The 14,964-nt window shown below is 44.3% G+C and overlaps 1 protein-coding gene across 13 annotated transcripts in view; it reads left to right on the top strand.

Moving 5' to 3' along the window:
• Positions 1-14,818, top strand: part of LOC103633789 (rho GTPase-activating protein 7) — a 49,031-nt gene extending 34,213 nt beyond the window's left edge. For 5 of the 13 annotated variants that reach the window (XM_008655487.4, XM_008655508.3, XM_035960313.1 and 2 more), the window contains exons 12-22: positions 3,672-3,741; positions 3,909-3,993; positions 4,192-4,435; positions 4,535-4,747; positions 11,707-11,759; positions 12,183-12,243; positions 12,321-12,404; positions 13,419-13,535; positions 13,616-13,785; positions 13,903-14,164; positions 14,300-14,754. In XM_008655487.4, coding sequence (XP_008653709.1) covers positions 3,672-3,741; positions 3,909-3,993; positions 4,192-4,435; positions 4,535-4,747; positions 11,707-11,759; positions 12,183-12,243; positions 12,321-12,404; positions 13,419-13,535; positions 13,616-13,785; positions 13,903-14,164; positions 14,300-14,470 — 1,530 coding nt within the window. In that variant the 3' untranslated portion in view covers positions 14,471-14,754. Of the gene's footprint in view, positions 1-3,671; positions 3,742-3,908; positions 3,994-4,191; positions 4,436-4,534; positions 4,748-11,706; positions 11,760-12,182; positions 12,244-12,320; positions 12,405-13,418; positions 13,536-13,615; positions 13,817-13,902; positions 14,165-14,299 lie in introns of all 13 variants that reach the window. The other 8 variants (XM_020545885.3, XM_035960311.1, XM_035960317.1 and 5 more) reach the window with 6 other exon arrangements.
• The last annotated feature ends 146 nt before the right edge of the window (positions 14,819-14,964 follow it).

Here is a 14,964-nt window from a genome sequence, read left to right as displayed (position 1 = left end):
GTTGCTCTCGCCGCCACCACCAATTCCCCATAGCAGCCCTTCGAGTTCAACTCCGGGGGGGGCTGCCAACGGGAATCACTCCAAGAAACAGCAGCCGTCGCAGCAAGCGTGGCGGCCGGCAGCAGCATCACCGCCCTAGAGGCGGTCAGCAACAACAACAGGGCAGCGTGCAGCAGCAGCCCAAAGCAGTTGCGCCACCGGGCAGCCCTTGGCCATCTGTCTACAACCCCGTGGACGGGTACCATACATATGTGGCCCGGCGCACGTCCTCCTCCGGCTTGTCCATAGCAGCATGCCCTCGTCGTCCAGCAGTAGCCACCTGCGGCTCCTGCTCCTGCTACACCGACTGAAGGGGCCGACCAGTGGGCTCCGCTAGGGTTCTACCACCCCATGGCCGGCCTGCCCTCCTGGGACACTCAGTCGATGGCTTCTGCTTTCAGCATGGAGACACTGCAGCAACCCCTATCCACCGAATGGTACTTTGACTCAGGTGCTATTTCCCACATGACATCCTCTTCCAACAATCTTTCACATACTTTTCCCGCGGTATCCTACTCCTTCATCAATTGTCGTCGATGATGGTTCCCTGCTTCTTGTGGTCGGCACGAGCTCTACTGAATTACCTCATTCCTTATTTCTTAATAATATTTTTGTGTCCCCACAAACTATTAAGAATCTTATTTCAGTCCGTCAATTTACTATCGACAACAATTGCTCTTTTGAGTTTGACCCCTTCTGTGCCAGATCATTTCGGCCCTACAACAGAAGTTCTCCATGAAGAATCTCGGCGTGCTACATCACTTCCTTGGTATGCATGTTCAGCCCTCAGGCGATGGCCTCGTTCTCTCTCAGAAGCAGTACATGGTGGAACTACTTGATCGCACAGGGATGTCAGAGTGCAAGCCTTGTTTCACTCTGGTTGATACAAATCCAGAGGTTGCTTCAGCCGATGATGCGCCGGTAACTGACGCTTCGGATTTCCGCAGTCTTGCTGGTGCTTTGCAGTGGTTGACATTCACTCGGCCTGATATCGCCTATGCTGTTCAGCAAGTTTTCCTTCACATGTACTCTCCCCGGGAACCGCATCTTGCCTCGCTGAAACGGATTCTGCGATACATTTGTGGCACCCTTGATCTTGGCCTCCTGCTGCGACCGTCTACAACGACAGATCTTGTGGTCTACACTGATGCTGACTGGGCCGTTGCCTGGATACGCGCATGTCATGGGCATCATAGGGAACGGTCACTCATGTGGGGCCGCACCTATGCGCGCCAAAAGCGAGAGGCCGCAGGGGGCGCTGGCAGCAGCGCGCGCAAGGAAGGCACGAGCGTTGGCAGCAGCGCGCGCAAGGAAGGCATGGCAAAGGAAAGCGCGCGCAAGGAAGACATGGCAAAGGAAAGTGACTGATTTGGTGGCTAAATTGATAGACCTAAATTGTAGGGGAGATAATTCCAATTAGTCACTTGCCTAATTAGTGGTTGCCTAGTTGGTCAACCGGTGGCCTATATATAGGCCTGTATGCAGGAGAGAAAGGAATGAGGAATATATTATCAAACCAATCTCTCTCTCTCTTGCAATGACTCTCAAGCGCCTAGGGTTGCTACCCTAGAACCAAGCCTGCGGCAGAGGGTATAACCTCGCCGGAGAAGACAATTATCCCCATGGACCGAAGGACCATGACACCTGGTATCAGCTCCAGGTTATCCTCACCACCACCGGCCGCCCATCCCTCACCACCACCAGCCGCCGCGCCATCAGCCGCCGCAACGCTCTCCCACCCGCCCTCTCCAACTCCAGATGCATTCACTCGGCTCGAAGAGAGTTTTGGCCGTTTCACAGAGAAGTGGGATCAGTTCGTTGTGATGTTCCACCGCTACAAGGAGAAGACAGAGAAGGAACTCCAAGCAGCGGTGCGGCTTCAGACGGCAGCGCGAGGGTTCCTGGCACGCCGCCAGGTACAGTCCCTTCGTGGGGAGAAGCACCTTGCTGTGGCCTCCAGGGCCACCCCATGGCTGTCATCACATGAGTAGGTCGTGGTGCGCCTGCAAGCCGCAGTGCGCGGCTTCCTTGTTAGGCGGGCGGTGCGGAAGCTGCACTTGCTGATCAGCTCATCGCTGCACCAACTCGCAGCCTGCGCGCCCAACCACCAGGTCTCGTTTATACTTTTTGAACCCCCTGCAGAAGTCGAGATCTGGGTATGCAGCCCCCCTGCACAGCCAAAGAGGGTCGTCTCCATTCGGGCACCTGCCTTGGTGCTGGACTGACCCAACATAAGAACGGGCTGGTTCCTCCTCCACTTTTCATCCAACGTGAAGGCCGCAGTTCAGCTCTTTCCTTGGGATCCAGGAGGACATAGCTGCAGTTCAAATTTATATTTTAGTTCCACAATTATTTTGTATTTTCGTCTTAAATAATAAAGGTAATCCGAGATGTAAAAGGCTTAACCTTAAGTCGTGTCAGGTAAGTTTATGGCAGCTCGAGGACGAGCTGGTCCTCAAGGGAGGGGGAGATGTCATGGGCATCATAGGGAGCGGTCACTCATGTGGGGTCGCACCTATGCGCGCCAAAAGCGAGAGGCCGCAGGGGGCGCTGGCAGCAGCGCGCGCAAGGAAGGCACGGGCGCTGGCAGCGCGCGCGCAAGGAAGGCATGGCAAAGGAAAGCGCGCACAAGGAAGGCATGGCAAAGGAAAGTGACTGATTTGGTGGCTAAATTGATAGACCTAAATTGTAGGGGAGATAATTCCAATTAGTCACTTGCCTAATTAGTGGTTGCCTAGTTGGTCAACCGGTGGCCTATATATAGGCATGTACGCAGGAGACAAAGGAATGAGGAATATATTATCAAACCAATCTCTCTCTCTTGCAATGACTCTCAAGCGCCTAGGGTTGCTACCCTAGAACCAAGCCTGCGGCAGATGTATAACCTCGCCGGAGAAGACAGTTATCCCCAGGTCCACCTTGGGCTATGCTACGTTCCTTGGTGACAACCTCATCTCTTGGTCCTCCAAGCGTCAGAACACTGTCTCTAGGTCTAGCGCTGAAGCTGAGTATCGCACTGTGGCTAATGCAGTTGCCGAAACCACACGACTGCACCAGCTCCTCCTGGAACTCCACGCTCCTCTTCGCCGCGCAACACTAGTGTATTGTGACAACATCAGTGCCGTCTACATGACCTCCAACCCCGTCCAACATCAACACACTAAGCACATTGAGATTGATCTACACTTCGTCAAAGAACGGGTTGCTACCGGTGCTCTCGGTGTCCTACATGTACCGACAACATCACAGTATGCCGATATCTTCACCAAGGGCCTCCCATCCTCTGTCTTCAACGAATTCAGGACCAGTCTGAACGTGCGCAGTGGTTGACGATCTGACTGCGGGGAGGTGTTAGCGTGTGCTAGTTTAGGCAGTTTAGGTGGCACGGCTGCACATGCTTGTTGCCTTGTGTGCCTGCCCCTTATTTGGTTAATTGGTCTCAATAGACAAGGATCTCCCTGATAGGATTGTGTAGGATTGTTTCCTATTCCTGTGATTGTGTAGGATTGTTTCCTTTTCTGTAGACATCCTTGCCTATATGTACTTGAGCCTTTGCTCCCATTAATCAATCATCATATTTTCTGCCAATTCATTGTCTCTGAGGAACATTTGTTGATTCTCATTCGCTGCAGTGCATTCTTCGAGAGATGCCATCTTCTCCAATTCCGGCACCATGTTGCACTGCCCTGGTTAGAGCTTACCGTAAGACTGACTTGAAACTTATTTTTTCAGCAATCTGCCCAATCTTGATTTTCAGTGTTTAACTACCTTTCATGGAGTACATACCTAAATACCAGCTCAACCCTCTATCTACTAAACATTGTGTTGTGCCAAAAATTATAAACTGATCAAAATAAATGGCTGTACAGGAACTGACAAGACAAAAAGACTCGATGCTATGAATAGAGTGATATATGAAGTATTCCCAGAACCAAATCGTCAATTGTTGCAGAGGTATCTACCTATAATGGTTTATTTCTAATGTGTTATCAACCAAATTGTAGACTGCACAAATAATGTTCATGATGTCTATGTTCATTCTAGAAGAATATGTACATGATTTTTGTTGTTAATTTAATTATCAGTTTTCTTTAGTCTGCATGGTAAACTGATAATAGCAGAAATCCATGGAACTCATTGCTTTTCTTTTAGGATTCTCAAAATGATGCAGATTGTTGGATCACACAAAGCTGTAAATAGGATGTCTTCATCTGCTTTGGCAGCTTGCATGGCACCGCTTCTTCTCCGTCCTCTTCTTCTTGGTGAATGTGAAATTGATAGTGAATTCAGTATGGCTGGGGATGGTTCATTCCAGTTGCTTCAAGCTGCTGCTGCTGCCAACCATGCCCAAGCTATTGTTATTATTATGCTTGAGGAATATGATCAGATATTTGATGTACCTGCTTTTCCCTGGACGTGCTTTTCTTTGCAAGCTTGTTCTATTTGAACCCATACTGTATTGTTATGGATTTTAATCCAACAATTACCTGTTTAGGATATTGAAGACGGTTCGTACTCTTCAGATGCTTATACCGAGTCTGACATTGACAAGGAATATTCTACAGACAATGACATCCCTGAAGATTATGATGGCTCCTCTGGTTCTGGTGAAGATGTTGAAGAAGATTTGAATGATGATACTGAACACTCTTATGGCATGAAGGTCGAATGTGATAGTAACATTAGGATTGATAATGCAAATGATAAGGTACTTCATCTAATCACTGCGACTGCGTTCTTTTCTAATATTATGGAAATGAGGATATCTCTTTTCTTGTAAATCTTTATCGATATCTTGTTTTTATCATGCTATTCATTGTCTTGCTTTTAGCATTCAGAGCTTATATTCCTAAACATAACCATTCAGTGTTCACATGCCTAGTAAAACATTTTCAATTTTCACCAACTTTTTTCTTGAACACACATATAATTATATTAAGAAGAAACATTTTCACCAACAATATTTTTGTTAAAAGAGATTCTAAATTATCTACTTCAAATGATGATTATGAATTCTGGTTTTCTGTCAAACGTTTCTCGACTGTTCATTAACTATTTGTATGATAAAATTCACATCTCAAAATTTTACCTTGGAGACCCTACACAAACCAACAAGATTTTGTACTAACTTTCCCTAGAATGAATTGGTGCTCTCACTGGAATACCCATCATACTGTACTGTTAGATGTTGGAGGCTGAGATTGGAAACTCTAACCCTAATTGGGGCAGGAAATATATTAATATACCCAAGTACATGGGCCAAGGCCCATTACAGTGATAGAATATACAGGAATACATAATACGGCTACGCTAACATTAGAGACAGTCTGTTTTTTTTGGAAAACGCAGGAGAGCTGCGTATCATTATATTAAGAGGAAAAAGGTGAGGATAGAAACCTCATACAAAGCCAAAACAAAACCCACACACCCACACTATTATATTAAGAGGAAAAAGGTGAGAATATAGTTGAAATGCCAATAAGATAATCTTTATAGACGACTATTATGTATTTCATTCAGACGGCAATGCTATAGGATGCATGCAGCTTTGAGAAAATCACTTGTGACATCTGAAATGACACGGGTGTTTGTTTGTGAAATACTTTTGCTAATAAATCACACTTTTGAAAAATTAGTGGTTGAAATAGCATTCTTTTTACTCTTAAAAGTAAAATAAAAGGCCTTACTTTTTTCTTGGTTGAAGGGATTATTCTAGGCATCTTCTTAAAACATCTGATTCATTCTAAGATGAGAAAAATCTTGGACGACTACGCCAAGCTCTTCAAGCATACTCTTTCTCGTAGTCATGTGCAGGCTCTTCCTGCTCTTTTTGGGTGGTCTATCCCAGATAATTTGGAATATGATAATAGGACTGGGGATATTACCGCAGCAAGCATATTTTAGTTGGCGGTTTTGTTGTTCTTGTTTGTCGTTTTACCTCCCATTGTTACTCCATGGATCCGGAAAAAATAATTGTTTGGAATGTAAGAGGTCTCAACTCTTTGGCTCGACATAATTCTGTCCGTGAGCTCCTCAATTGTTATGGTGCGGATATAATCTGTCTTCAAGAAACTAAGATGGCACAACCTTCTCAGCGTACTCTCCTCTCTATGTTAGGATCTGATTTTACCGGTTCGTTGGCCCTACCTTCTATTGGTGCGAGGGGTGGAATCCTTATTGCTTGGAGACAACATTTGGGGGTCACTGGAGCTACCAGGACAGACGTTCATAGTGTTTCTGTGCAGTTCTGTTCAGAGGAGGGGCATCATTGGTGGCTTACTTGTGTGTATGGACCTCAATCTAATGAAGCCAAGATTCAATTTCTGCAAGAGCTGAGACAAATTAGAGCAGCTTGTCAGGGTCCTTGGATGATTTCTAGGGATTTCAATCTCATATTGCAAGTCGAGGATAAAAACAACTTGCATATTAATCGGGCTTTGATGGGTCGATTCAAAAAATTGGTAGACGATCTGGCTCTTAAAGAAATTCCACTCCATGGGCGCAAGTTTGCTTGGTCTAATCAGCAGAATCAGCCTACTCTTGTCAAGCTTGATAGAGTGTTGTGCTCTATTGATTTTTTTTCTCAAATATGCAGGAGAGCTGCATATCATTATATTTAAGAAGAAAAAAGTCGGGCCGAAGCCCTTACAAACCATAATGCTGAGGTTTAAACTCCTCAAAAAACAGATAAAAAACAACAGACCTTGAACAGAAATTAGCCGTGAGGAAGGTTAGCTGCTAGGAAAATAAGCCCCTTAGCCCCTGCCATCTCCCACAACCTTTGCTCTTCTCCAACCTGCTCCAGAATAGCAGCAACACTCGGACTGCCGCCCTCGAAGACACACTGATTGCGGTGCTTCCATAATCCCCATCTTCATTTGTCCAGCTGCCATTTCACTTATTGTCCTCCACCAGTCCAGGAAACTGTCATTTTCTGGTTGAGGGGACAGAGTATGCAGTCCAAATTGTCTCAACAAAAGGAACCAGCACTCCCTTGAGAAAACACAAGAGACCAGAAGATGGTCTATTGTTTCACTTTCTTGTTCACAAAGAGGGCAACTATCAGGGTGATCCAATCCTCTTTTTGCAAGACGATCAGCTGTCCAACACCTTTTTTGAGCAACTAACCACATAAAAAACCGACATTTAGGAGGCGCCCAGGTTTTCCATATCCTCTCGTACGGTTCAAAAGGAATCGAGCCAATGCATAACCCCTCGTAGGCAGATTTTGCTGAATATTTTCCATTGGCAGCCAGCCTAAAAATGTGCTTATCTTCAACATTCGGCCTTAATTCAGCAGTTAACAATAAGTTCCAAAGGTGAAGATAATCAACAATTGCCCCCACAGATAGGGCCCCTCGAATATCCGACATCCATGCTCTTCCAGTAATAGCTTCTTGCACTGTCCTTGTATTGATTTTTCTTTTCGGAACAACTTGAAGAAGTCTTGGCGCAATATCTGCCACCCTCGGTCCTTGAATCCATCGATTCTTCCAAAAAAGAGTATTAGCACCATTCCCAACTTCCGTTGGGAGGAATTGTTTCCTAGCGCAATGTTACAAAGTGCAGCTTCTGAAGATTCTGATCACTGTCCTTTATTATTGGGTCTCAAAGATAGCAATGATGTTAAAAGGCGTTTTCATTTTGAATCCTTCTGGACAAAGATTGAAGGGTTTCACGAAGTGGTGCACAATGCTTGGAGTTCGGTTCCTGTTGGCCAATGCCCATTTTCCACATTTGATTTAAAACTCAAAGGGACAGCTAAAGCCCTTCAAGGTTGGAGCAGCAAGAAGGTGGGACACATTGAGACTCAGCTGCATCTTGCTAGAGACTTGATCCATCAGCTTGAGATTGCGCAGGATGGTCGTATTTTGTCTATGCTTGAGAGGTGGCTGTTGAGTAAGTTGAAGAAACACTCTCTAGCTTTGGCCTCAACCAAGCGAACCATTGCTCGCCTAAGATCAAGCATTTCATGGCTCAAGGAGGGAGATGCAAATTCTAAGTTGTTCCATTCCTTTGCGCGTTACAGAAAGAAGAAGAATATTATATCCAAACTTACTGTGGGAAATCAAGTCCTTTTTTTATGATAAGTTACTGTAGGGGGTACCTACAATATTTTTATTACTTCTTGGCAAAGTATGAACAATTTACAAGGTGGGAACTGAGCCACTACGATACAGAGTGCTGAATCCAACTTCTAATTTTATCACCTATCTCTGGCTTAACTCGGTGGCAAACAAGACACATTTCTCTTTTGAACATCTCTCGGCACGCTTCCACAGTGGGCGGGAAATCAAGTCCTTACTGCTCATATTGACAAAGCTGCAGCAGTGGATCAGTTTTATCTTGATCTGCTTGGTGCTGGTAAAGACAGAAATATATCCATTAACCTTGAGGCTTTGGAAACTGCCGACACTCCATTTTCAAACTTGCTAGAATTGGACAGCCCCATTATTGAGCAAGAAGTGTGCAATGCTATAAATTGCCTGCCCTCAGATAAATCTCCTGGACCGGATGGGTTTACTGGTAGATTTTATAAGACTTGCTGGTCCATTATTAAAGATGAACTTATGGTTGCGGTGATGGCGATTTGGAACAGAAAGTTTGATAATTTCCATAAGCTGAATTCTGCTTTTATCACTCTAATCCCAAAGAAAGATGGTGCTGATCAGGTCAAAGATTTTAGACCTATTAGCCTTGTTCATAGCTTTGCAAAACTAATCACCAAGATATTGGCTACTCGCTTGGCTTCAAGACTCAATGATTTGGTCTCTCCAAACCAAAATGCCTTCATTAAGGGTCGTTTTATCCAGGATAATTTCATGTTGGTTCAACAAACGACTAAATTTCTTCACCAACAAAGGCATCCTCGTCTGATGATCAAGCTGGATATTACTAAAGCTTTTGATTCGGTCTCCTGGCCCTTCCTTATTGAGGTTTTGCAAAATCTAGGTTTTGGGCAGATCTGGAGAGATATCATTTCAGGGCTGCTCCTCACTTCCTCCACTCGGTGTTAGTCAATGGTCACCCGGGAAGCCTAATTTCACATAAAAGAGGGCTGCGACAGGGGGATCCTCTTTCTCCGATGTTGTTTGTGCTTGTCATGGATGTGCTTGGTCAACTGTTTTCTAAAGCAGATGAGGAAGGTTTGTTACTACCTATTTCTTCTAGGCAGCTGCAACACCGGGTTTCTCTTTATGCTGATGATGTGGTTCTCTTCATCAATCCTGTGGTGGAGGACATGATTATGGTTTCGGACATCCTTCAACTTTTTGGTGAGGCTTCTGGTTTATATAATAATAATCAGAAATCTAGTGTCTATCCCATCAGATGTCATGAAGACAATTTAGAGGTGATTCAACAGTTTTGGCCTTGTGAGATCTCTAGCTTTCCTTGCAAATACCTAGGTCTGCCCCTTTCGTTACATAAATTAAGAAGGGAGCAGGTACAGACCATTGTGGATAAAATAGTTAATCAACTGCCTGGGTGGAAAGCTGATTTGTTGACTAAAGCAGGAAGAAGTGTGTTGGTGCAATCTGTTTTGACAGGGATGCTGATTTACAGTGCTATGGCTGTGGACCTGCCTTCTGCTACTTTGAACTTTGAAGGACATTGATAAAATTAGAAGAGGGTTCTTTTGGCGTGGTCGTAAAAATGCCATGGGTGGGCATTGTGCAGTGGCCTGGGGCAGAGTGTACAGACCCCGCGAGCTTGGTGGGTTGGGTATTTTCAGCATCACTGAACTGAGTTGGGCTCTTAAAATGCGTTGGGCTTGGCTGCAAAAAACTGAGCCAGGTCGGCTCTGGTCATCCCTGCCCCTTCATATCCCGAGGAAAATTCGAGAGGTTCTACAAATGGCCTTGTATTCTGAGATTGGAAGTGGAGCCTCTACCCTTTTCTGGAATGATCGATGGTTGGGTGGACAGCGGATAGTGGATATCGCTCCTCGACTTTTAGAGACCATTCCTAAGAAGCTGATTAACAAAAGGACAGTTCAGGAGGCGATCAAAGATAATTTATGGATTAATGATATTCCTGGAAGTTTATCTGTTGGTGCACTTGCAGACTTTTTGCGCCTTTGGGATTTGGTGGCCCAAGTTGATCTTTACCTTGATAAGGAGGACAAGCATATTTTTCGGTTGGCTGATAATGGCAAATATTCGGCTAAAGCTGCTTATGAGGGGCTCTTCCTTGGTTCAGTGGAGTTCGAACCTTTCGAGCTGATTTGGAAATCTTGGGCTCCGCCCAAATGTCGATTCTTCTTGTGGTTGGTGGCTCATAAGAAATGTTGGACGACAGATAGACTTGAAAAGCGAGGTCTGGATCATCCGGAAAGATGTCCTCTGTGTGATCAGGAGAGGGAGACAATTGACCATCTGTTTGTGAATTGCGTCTTCTCAAGAGAATGTTGGTTCCTCCTTAGGCAATTCGGGCTGCAGCAAGGTTTTAAAGTCGGCTAGTCGACTCTAGTCGCCTAAGCACCGATAAGGTGACTAATCGCGATTAGTCGTCGATTAGCTCGATTAGTCGTCCTATAGTTGTCCATCTATAACAGGACCATATATATATATATATATATATATATAACAGTATACTAGATTGCAAATCCTAGTCGACTCCCATCCTCATCTGCAGCAAGCAAAGAGCAACTCAAGAAGTGCTCATCTCTGTTTCCAGCAAAAGAACAAAAGACTAGAGGAGGGAGGGATTACCAGAAGTGCTCATCTCTGTTCCAGCAAAAGAACAACAGAGCAGGAGGGAGTGGAGGATGGTCTGAACTTTGAGCAGAGCAGGCGGCGCTCAGCAGTCAGCAGTCCAGCTCCAACAAGAAGATGAGGGCGGCGGCGCTCAGCACAGCAGTCAGCACTCAGCAGTCCATCTCCAGTCCAGCAAGCAGAGGAGGGCGGCGGCGCTCAGAGCAGCAGCAAGCAGAGGAGGGCGGCGGCGCTCAGAGCAGTTAGCAGCAAGCAAATGAAGGCGGCAGCGCTCAACTCCAGCTACGGTAAAAGACTGTACAAGAGGGGTAACAGCATTGGCACATTGGCGCTCAGTTTCAGCTCCCCTGGTGGGCCGGCCCAAATAGAAAAGAGCAGCCTGGAGCCCAAAACAGAGCACCTAGTCGAGAACAAGCCTAATCGGACGACTAATCGCCGACTAATCGCGATTAGTCGGACGACTTTAAAACCATGGGCTGCAGGGTTTGGCTCCACAACCATCGAATATTAATTTTATGGAGTGGTGGCATCAAGCAAATGAAGCTATTCAGGGGTCCTTCAGAGATGACCTAAACTTCCTCATTACACTGGGTGCTTGGATTTTATGGAATCACCGAAACAGATGCATCTTTGATGGCCTTTCCCCTATTATTGCTAATTTCCTAATCCAAACTGGGGATGAGCGCCGTCTTTGGGAGACTGCTGGGGCCAAGGGGCTGAGCTCCCTTGTTGCATCCCTCTCAATTGTGGACTAGAGCTTTATAGATGAGTCAATCTATGTTAGTTTCGTTTAGACCGCCGTAAGGCGTCAGTTGTACCCCGGTCTATTTTAGACCTTATTTCTTTCTACTTTTAATATAATGATACGCAGCTTTCCTGCATGTTCGGGAAAAAATTCTGTGTGTTAGAATTAGTGTTATCGTACAATTTGAATGAAACACTTTATTTACAGGCAAGAAAAGGCTTGCCAACAGAGGAGGATGGCTGTTCCAGTGATAACGACAAGTAAGTAGCCTTATATGCAATGCAACTGGGCATGTGCTATGTATCGGAAGAGTTATAAACATCTCGTAAAAACAGCAAATTCTTTCTTTGTACGTTGTTTGGCTAGTTCTTAGTGTTAGGCTATTGTATTCTGTCTAGGTATTATGGGCCTTGAGCCTAACCCATGTAACTCTAATATATGTATCACTCAGCCCACTCAATGAGTTAGGGTTTCAACTTCTCCAACATGGTATCCAGCCAACCTCTCTCTCCTCCCTTCCTTCTCTAGCCGCTGCCTCCTCCTGTTGCCTTTGATTCTAAATAAAAATATATTAAGAAGGATAGATGGAAACTTAGAAAGATAGAAATACAAGTCAGCTTTAGAATTTACATCTTTTGATATTTTATGCTGCCTTTTCTTTTCTAATTCAGCTTCTGAACTAGGGCTCATATTACGAAGCTTGAAAACAAGAAGACTCATCTCCAATCTAAACTTACGGAGGAGGTACAACCTTTTCTCTAGGATCACACAAAAATCATGTAGCGTGACATTCTTCCATGTAAGATGATTATGTTTTTCAGGAGAAAGAAAATACAGTCCTCCAGGCAAATTTAGAAAAACGAAAAGAAGCATTACACAAGCGCCGTGTAGCACTTGAAAAAGAAGTAAGAGTTCAAACTTAAGGCCTGACTTATTATTATTATTATTGTTGTTGTTGGTGGTGGTGGTGTTGGTGTGGTGTTGGTGGTGTTCTGGAAAGAGAATACTCCCTACCAGGTAGGGTTTGAACTTAAATAACAAGGAAGATATATTTTATCATGCATTATGTTGAAGGTGAGGTTGTTCTACTAGCAGACAAACCCATGTGTAGCCCAAACAAGTTTGAGAAATCGATTCTTATTCCTTATGTTTTAAGATTCAACAAATGGACTCCCTGCATTTTGCTTGAGGCACGGTCCTGGTACTCGGTGGGATAGCTGTTTGTTCTTGTCATTTTGGATGCCTGGGGCAACTGATATGCAATATCTTAACGCGATTCTTTTTTTTCCCTTTTAAAGCATGGATACTTTCAAAACAAACATCTTCTTGATACTTATCCAATGCAATCATGTTTTATTGTTGTAGGAATCTCCCTGATAACAACAAACTGAATGAAGTTCTGATTCTGTTTGATGTTCTAATGTCATTATGCAGCCAACTTTTTTTACTTCACATTTTATAAAAAAGCGTATGGTTCTTTACTTGACCTAGGTCATTATGCAGCCAACATGATGCCACAGTGAAACATCAGTTTATTTCTTCCTTCAGATATAAAAAGTTTCTAGCATGGTAATGTTTGGCTGCAGAGGCAGGGTGGGGGCAATGCCATTTAGAAAACCATTATTAAAATATTAAAATCTCACTTTGTCATAGCCATGTATCCATCCGGCACTGGACCATATATTCTGCTTCTGTACACTAGAGATAGAAGTATAGAGCACGAACTTAACATGCGGATTCTTCCATCCTTCTTCCTGTATTTCAGCTGCCATCTGATTTCTGTCTCTCCTGTTTGATATCTGTTTGACTCAGAACTATGCTGTATTTACATGTTTCGGGAATTGTTTTGTTGTGCTTGCAATGTTCTGCTTTTTTTTTCTCTGTTCAACAAGAATATTTTCATTTTGCACATTCAACAGGTGGAAAATTTACGAGACCAGCTACTGAAGGAGAGAAGTTTGAGGGCTTCTCTGGAGTCTGGGCTAATGAATATGCGAAGAGGACAAGTGTCCTTCCCCTCAACGATAGACACCAAGGTATCCTTTCTGAATCTGGCTATTGAGGTAGATAATGTTTTTCACCATTTTAAGTTTTTTTTTCTTTATGTTGATAATAGACTAAGGCTGATCTTGAGGAAGTTGCTGCCGTTGAAGCTGATATTATGAACTTGAAGCAAAAGGTTTCTGATCTTCGGGGACAACTCAACAACCAAGTTCAGTTGAGTTCCACCTCGTTATGTGAATCATGCAACAACAAGCGATCCATAAATGCAGACAAGCTTGTCGAGTAAGGTTTTACTGCCAAGCATTCAATATTGGTATATTATTATTTTCTCACTGTTGATAATATTTGCCTCCATTTAGAAACCTTGGTTTAGATATAATTGCCCCTCGCTTTCTGCAGAGGTGAACAAAACGCTGCCCTTTCTCCACAGATTGCCTCAGTCGAAGCACCACCTATTGTAGGGTCTTATTCTGTACCTGACATGTTCTGGGCTACAAACCAAATGGTTCAGAAGATGTTGTATTCAAAGGGTGAGATTGCGAAGGATGGCCAAGACGGATCACTTACATCAAGATGGAACTTTGCACAGAGACCACACTCAAATAGTCCAGTCATGAGCAGGGTTCAAGGTTCCGATGCCTATTCAAGTACTAAAACCGAGGTGATCACATTCTGCAGCATAATAAACACTGATTTTACTACCCTGGGTCACCATAATCACCTGTTTTCTATGTCTTAATAAGATTATGCTAACTATGCCACTTTGACTTGAAGTTACTACTTTCACTATTTTCAGGAATCTGGAGGCGCACCTTCCTCTGCATTAGCGAAGCTGACTACCCGACTCAACTTTTTGAAAGAAAGAAGGGCCTTGCTTGCCAGTGAGATGCAAAACTTAGATCTGGGCCGCTCCCAGGCCCAGAGGCATACAGCTCCTCCGAAAGCTGAGACTCCAACTGAGAAGTAGAATCGTTTTACTGCATCGTTGTTAGGCCACAAGCTCAGGTAGGATTGCAGGCAGTAACAGAAAACTTCGATTCGACAATGCACAGAGACTATCTAGCTATAGAGTAACTTGATTTGTACATCGCACAGGCATTCATGTCTTCACCCTGATGATTCATATGTCAAGTTTTTTAGCGACACCGACGAACAACCTGGTTTGTACTATTTTATCTCCAAATAAACAATACTCCTACTCTGGGACAAAGCCAAAGTGCGTTTGCAAATTATTTGTCGGTCTGTCTGGTACTCTGGTTTGTACATCAACTTCACTTACGATCAAGCTAAGTAAAAATACCGTACCATGTGTATCTATGCCTTCAGTGTAACCTAATAGCAATTCCAGTAAAACTTGGCAGTCCCAGTGCCAAAAAGAGCGACCAGTATACCTGCTTGAACATCGTGCTCCGTTAAGTTGGCAGTTCCAGTGCCAAAAAGAGCGACCGGTATACCTGCGTC

The sequence above is a fragment of the Zea mays genome, chromosome 1 (assembly GCF_902167145.1).
Source record: "Zea mays cultivar B73 chromosome 1, Zm-B73-REFERENCE-NAM-5.0, whole genome shotgun sequence".
NCBI lineage: Eukaryota > Viridiplantae > Streptophyta > Magnoliopsida > Poales > Poaceae > Zea > Zea mays.
The sequence above is the reverse complement of the archived record's forward strand: the minus strand, read 5'-3'. Positions and strand labels throughout refer to the sequence as shown.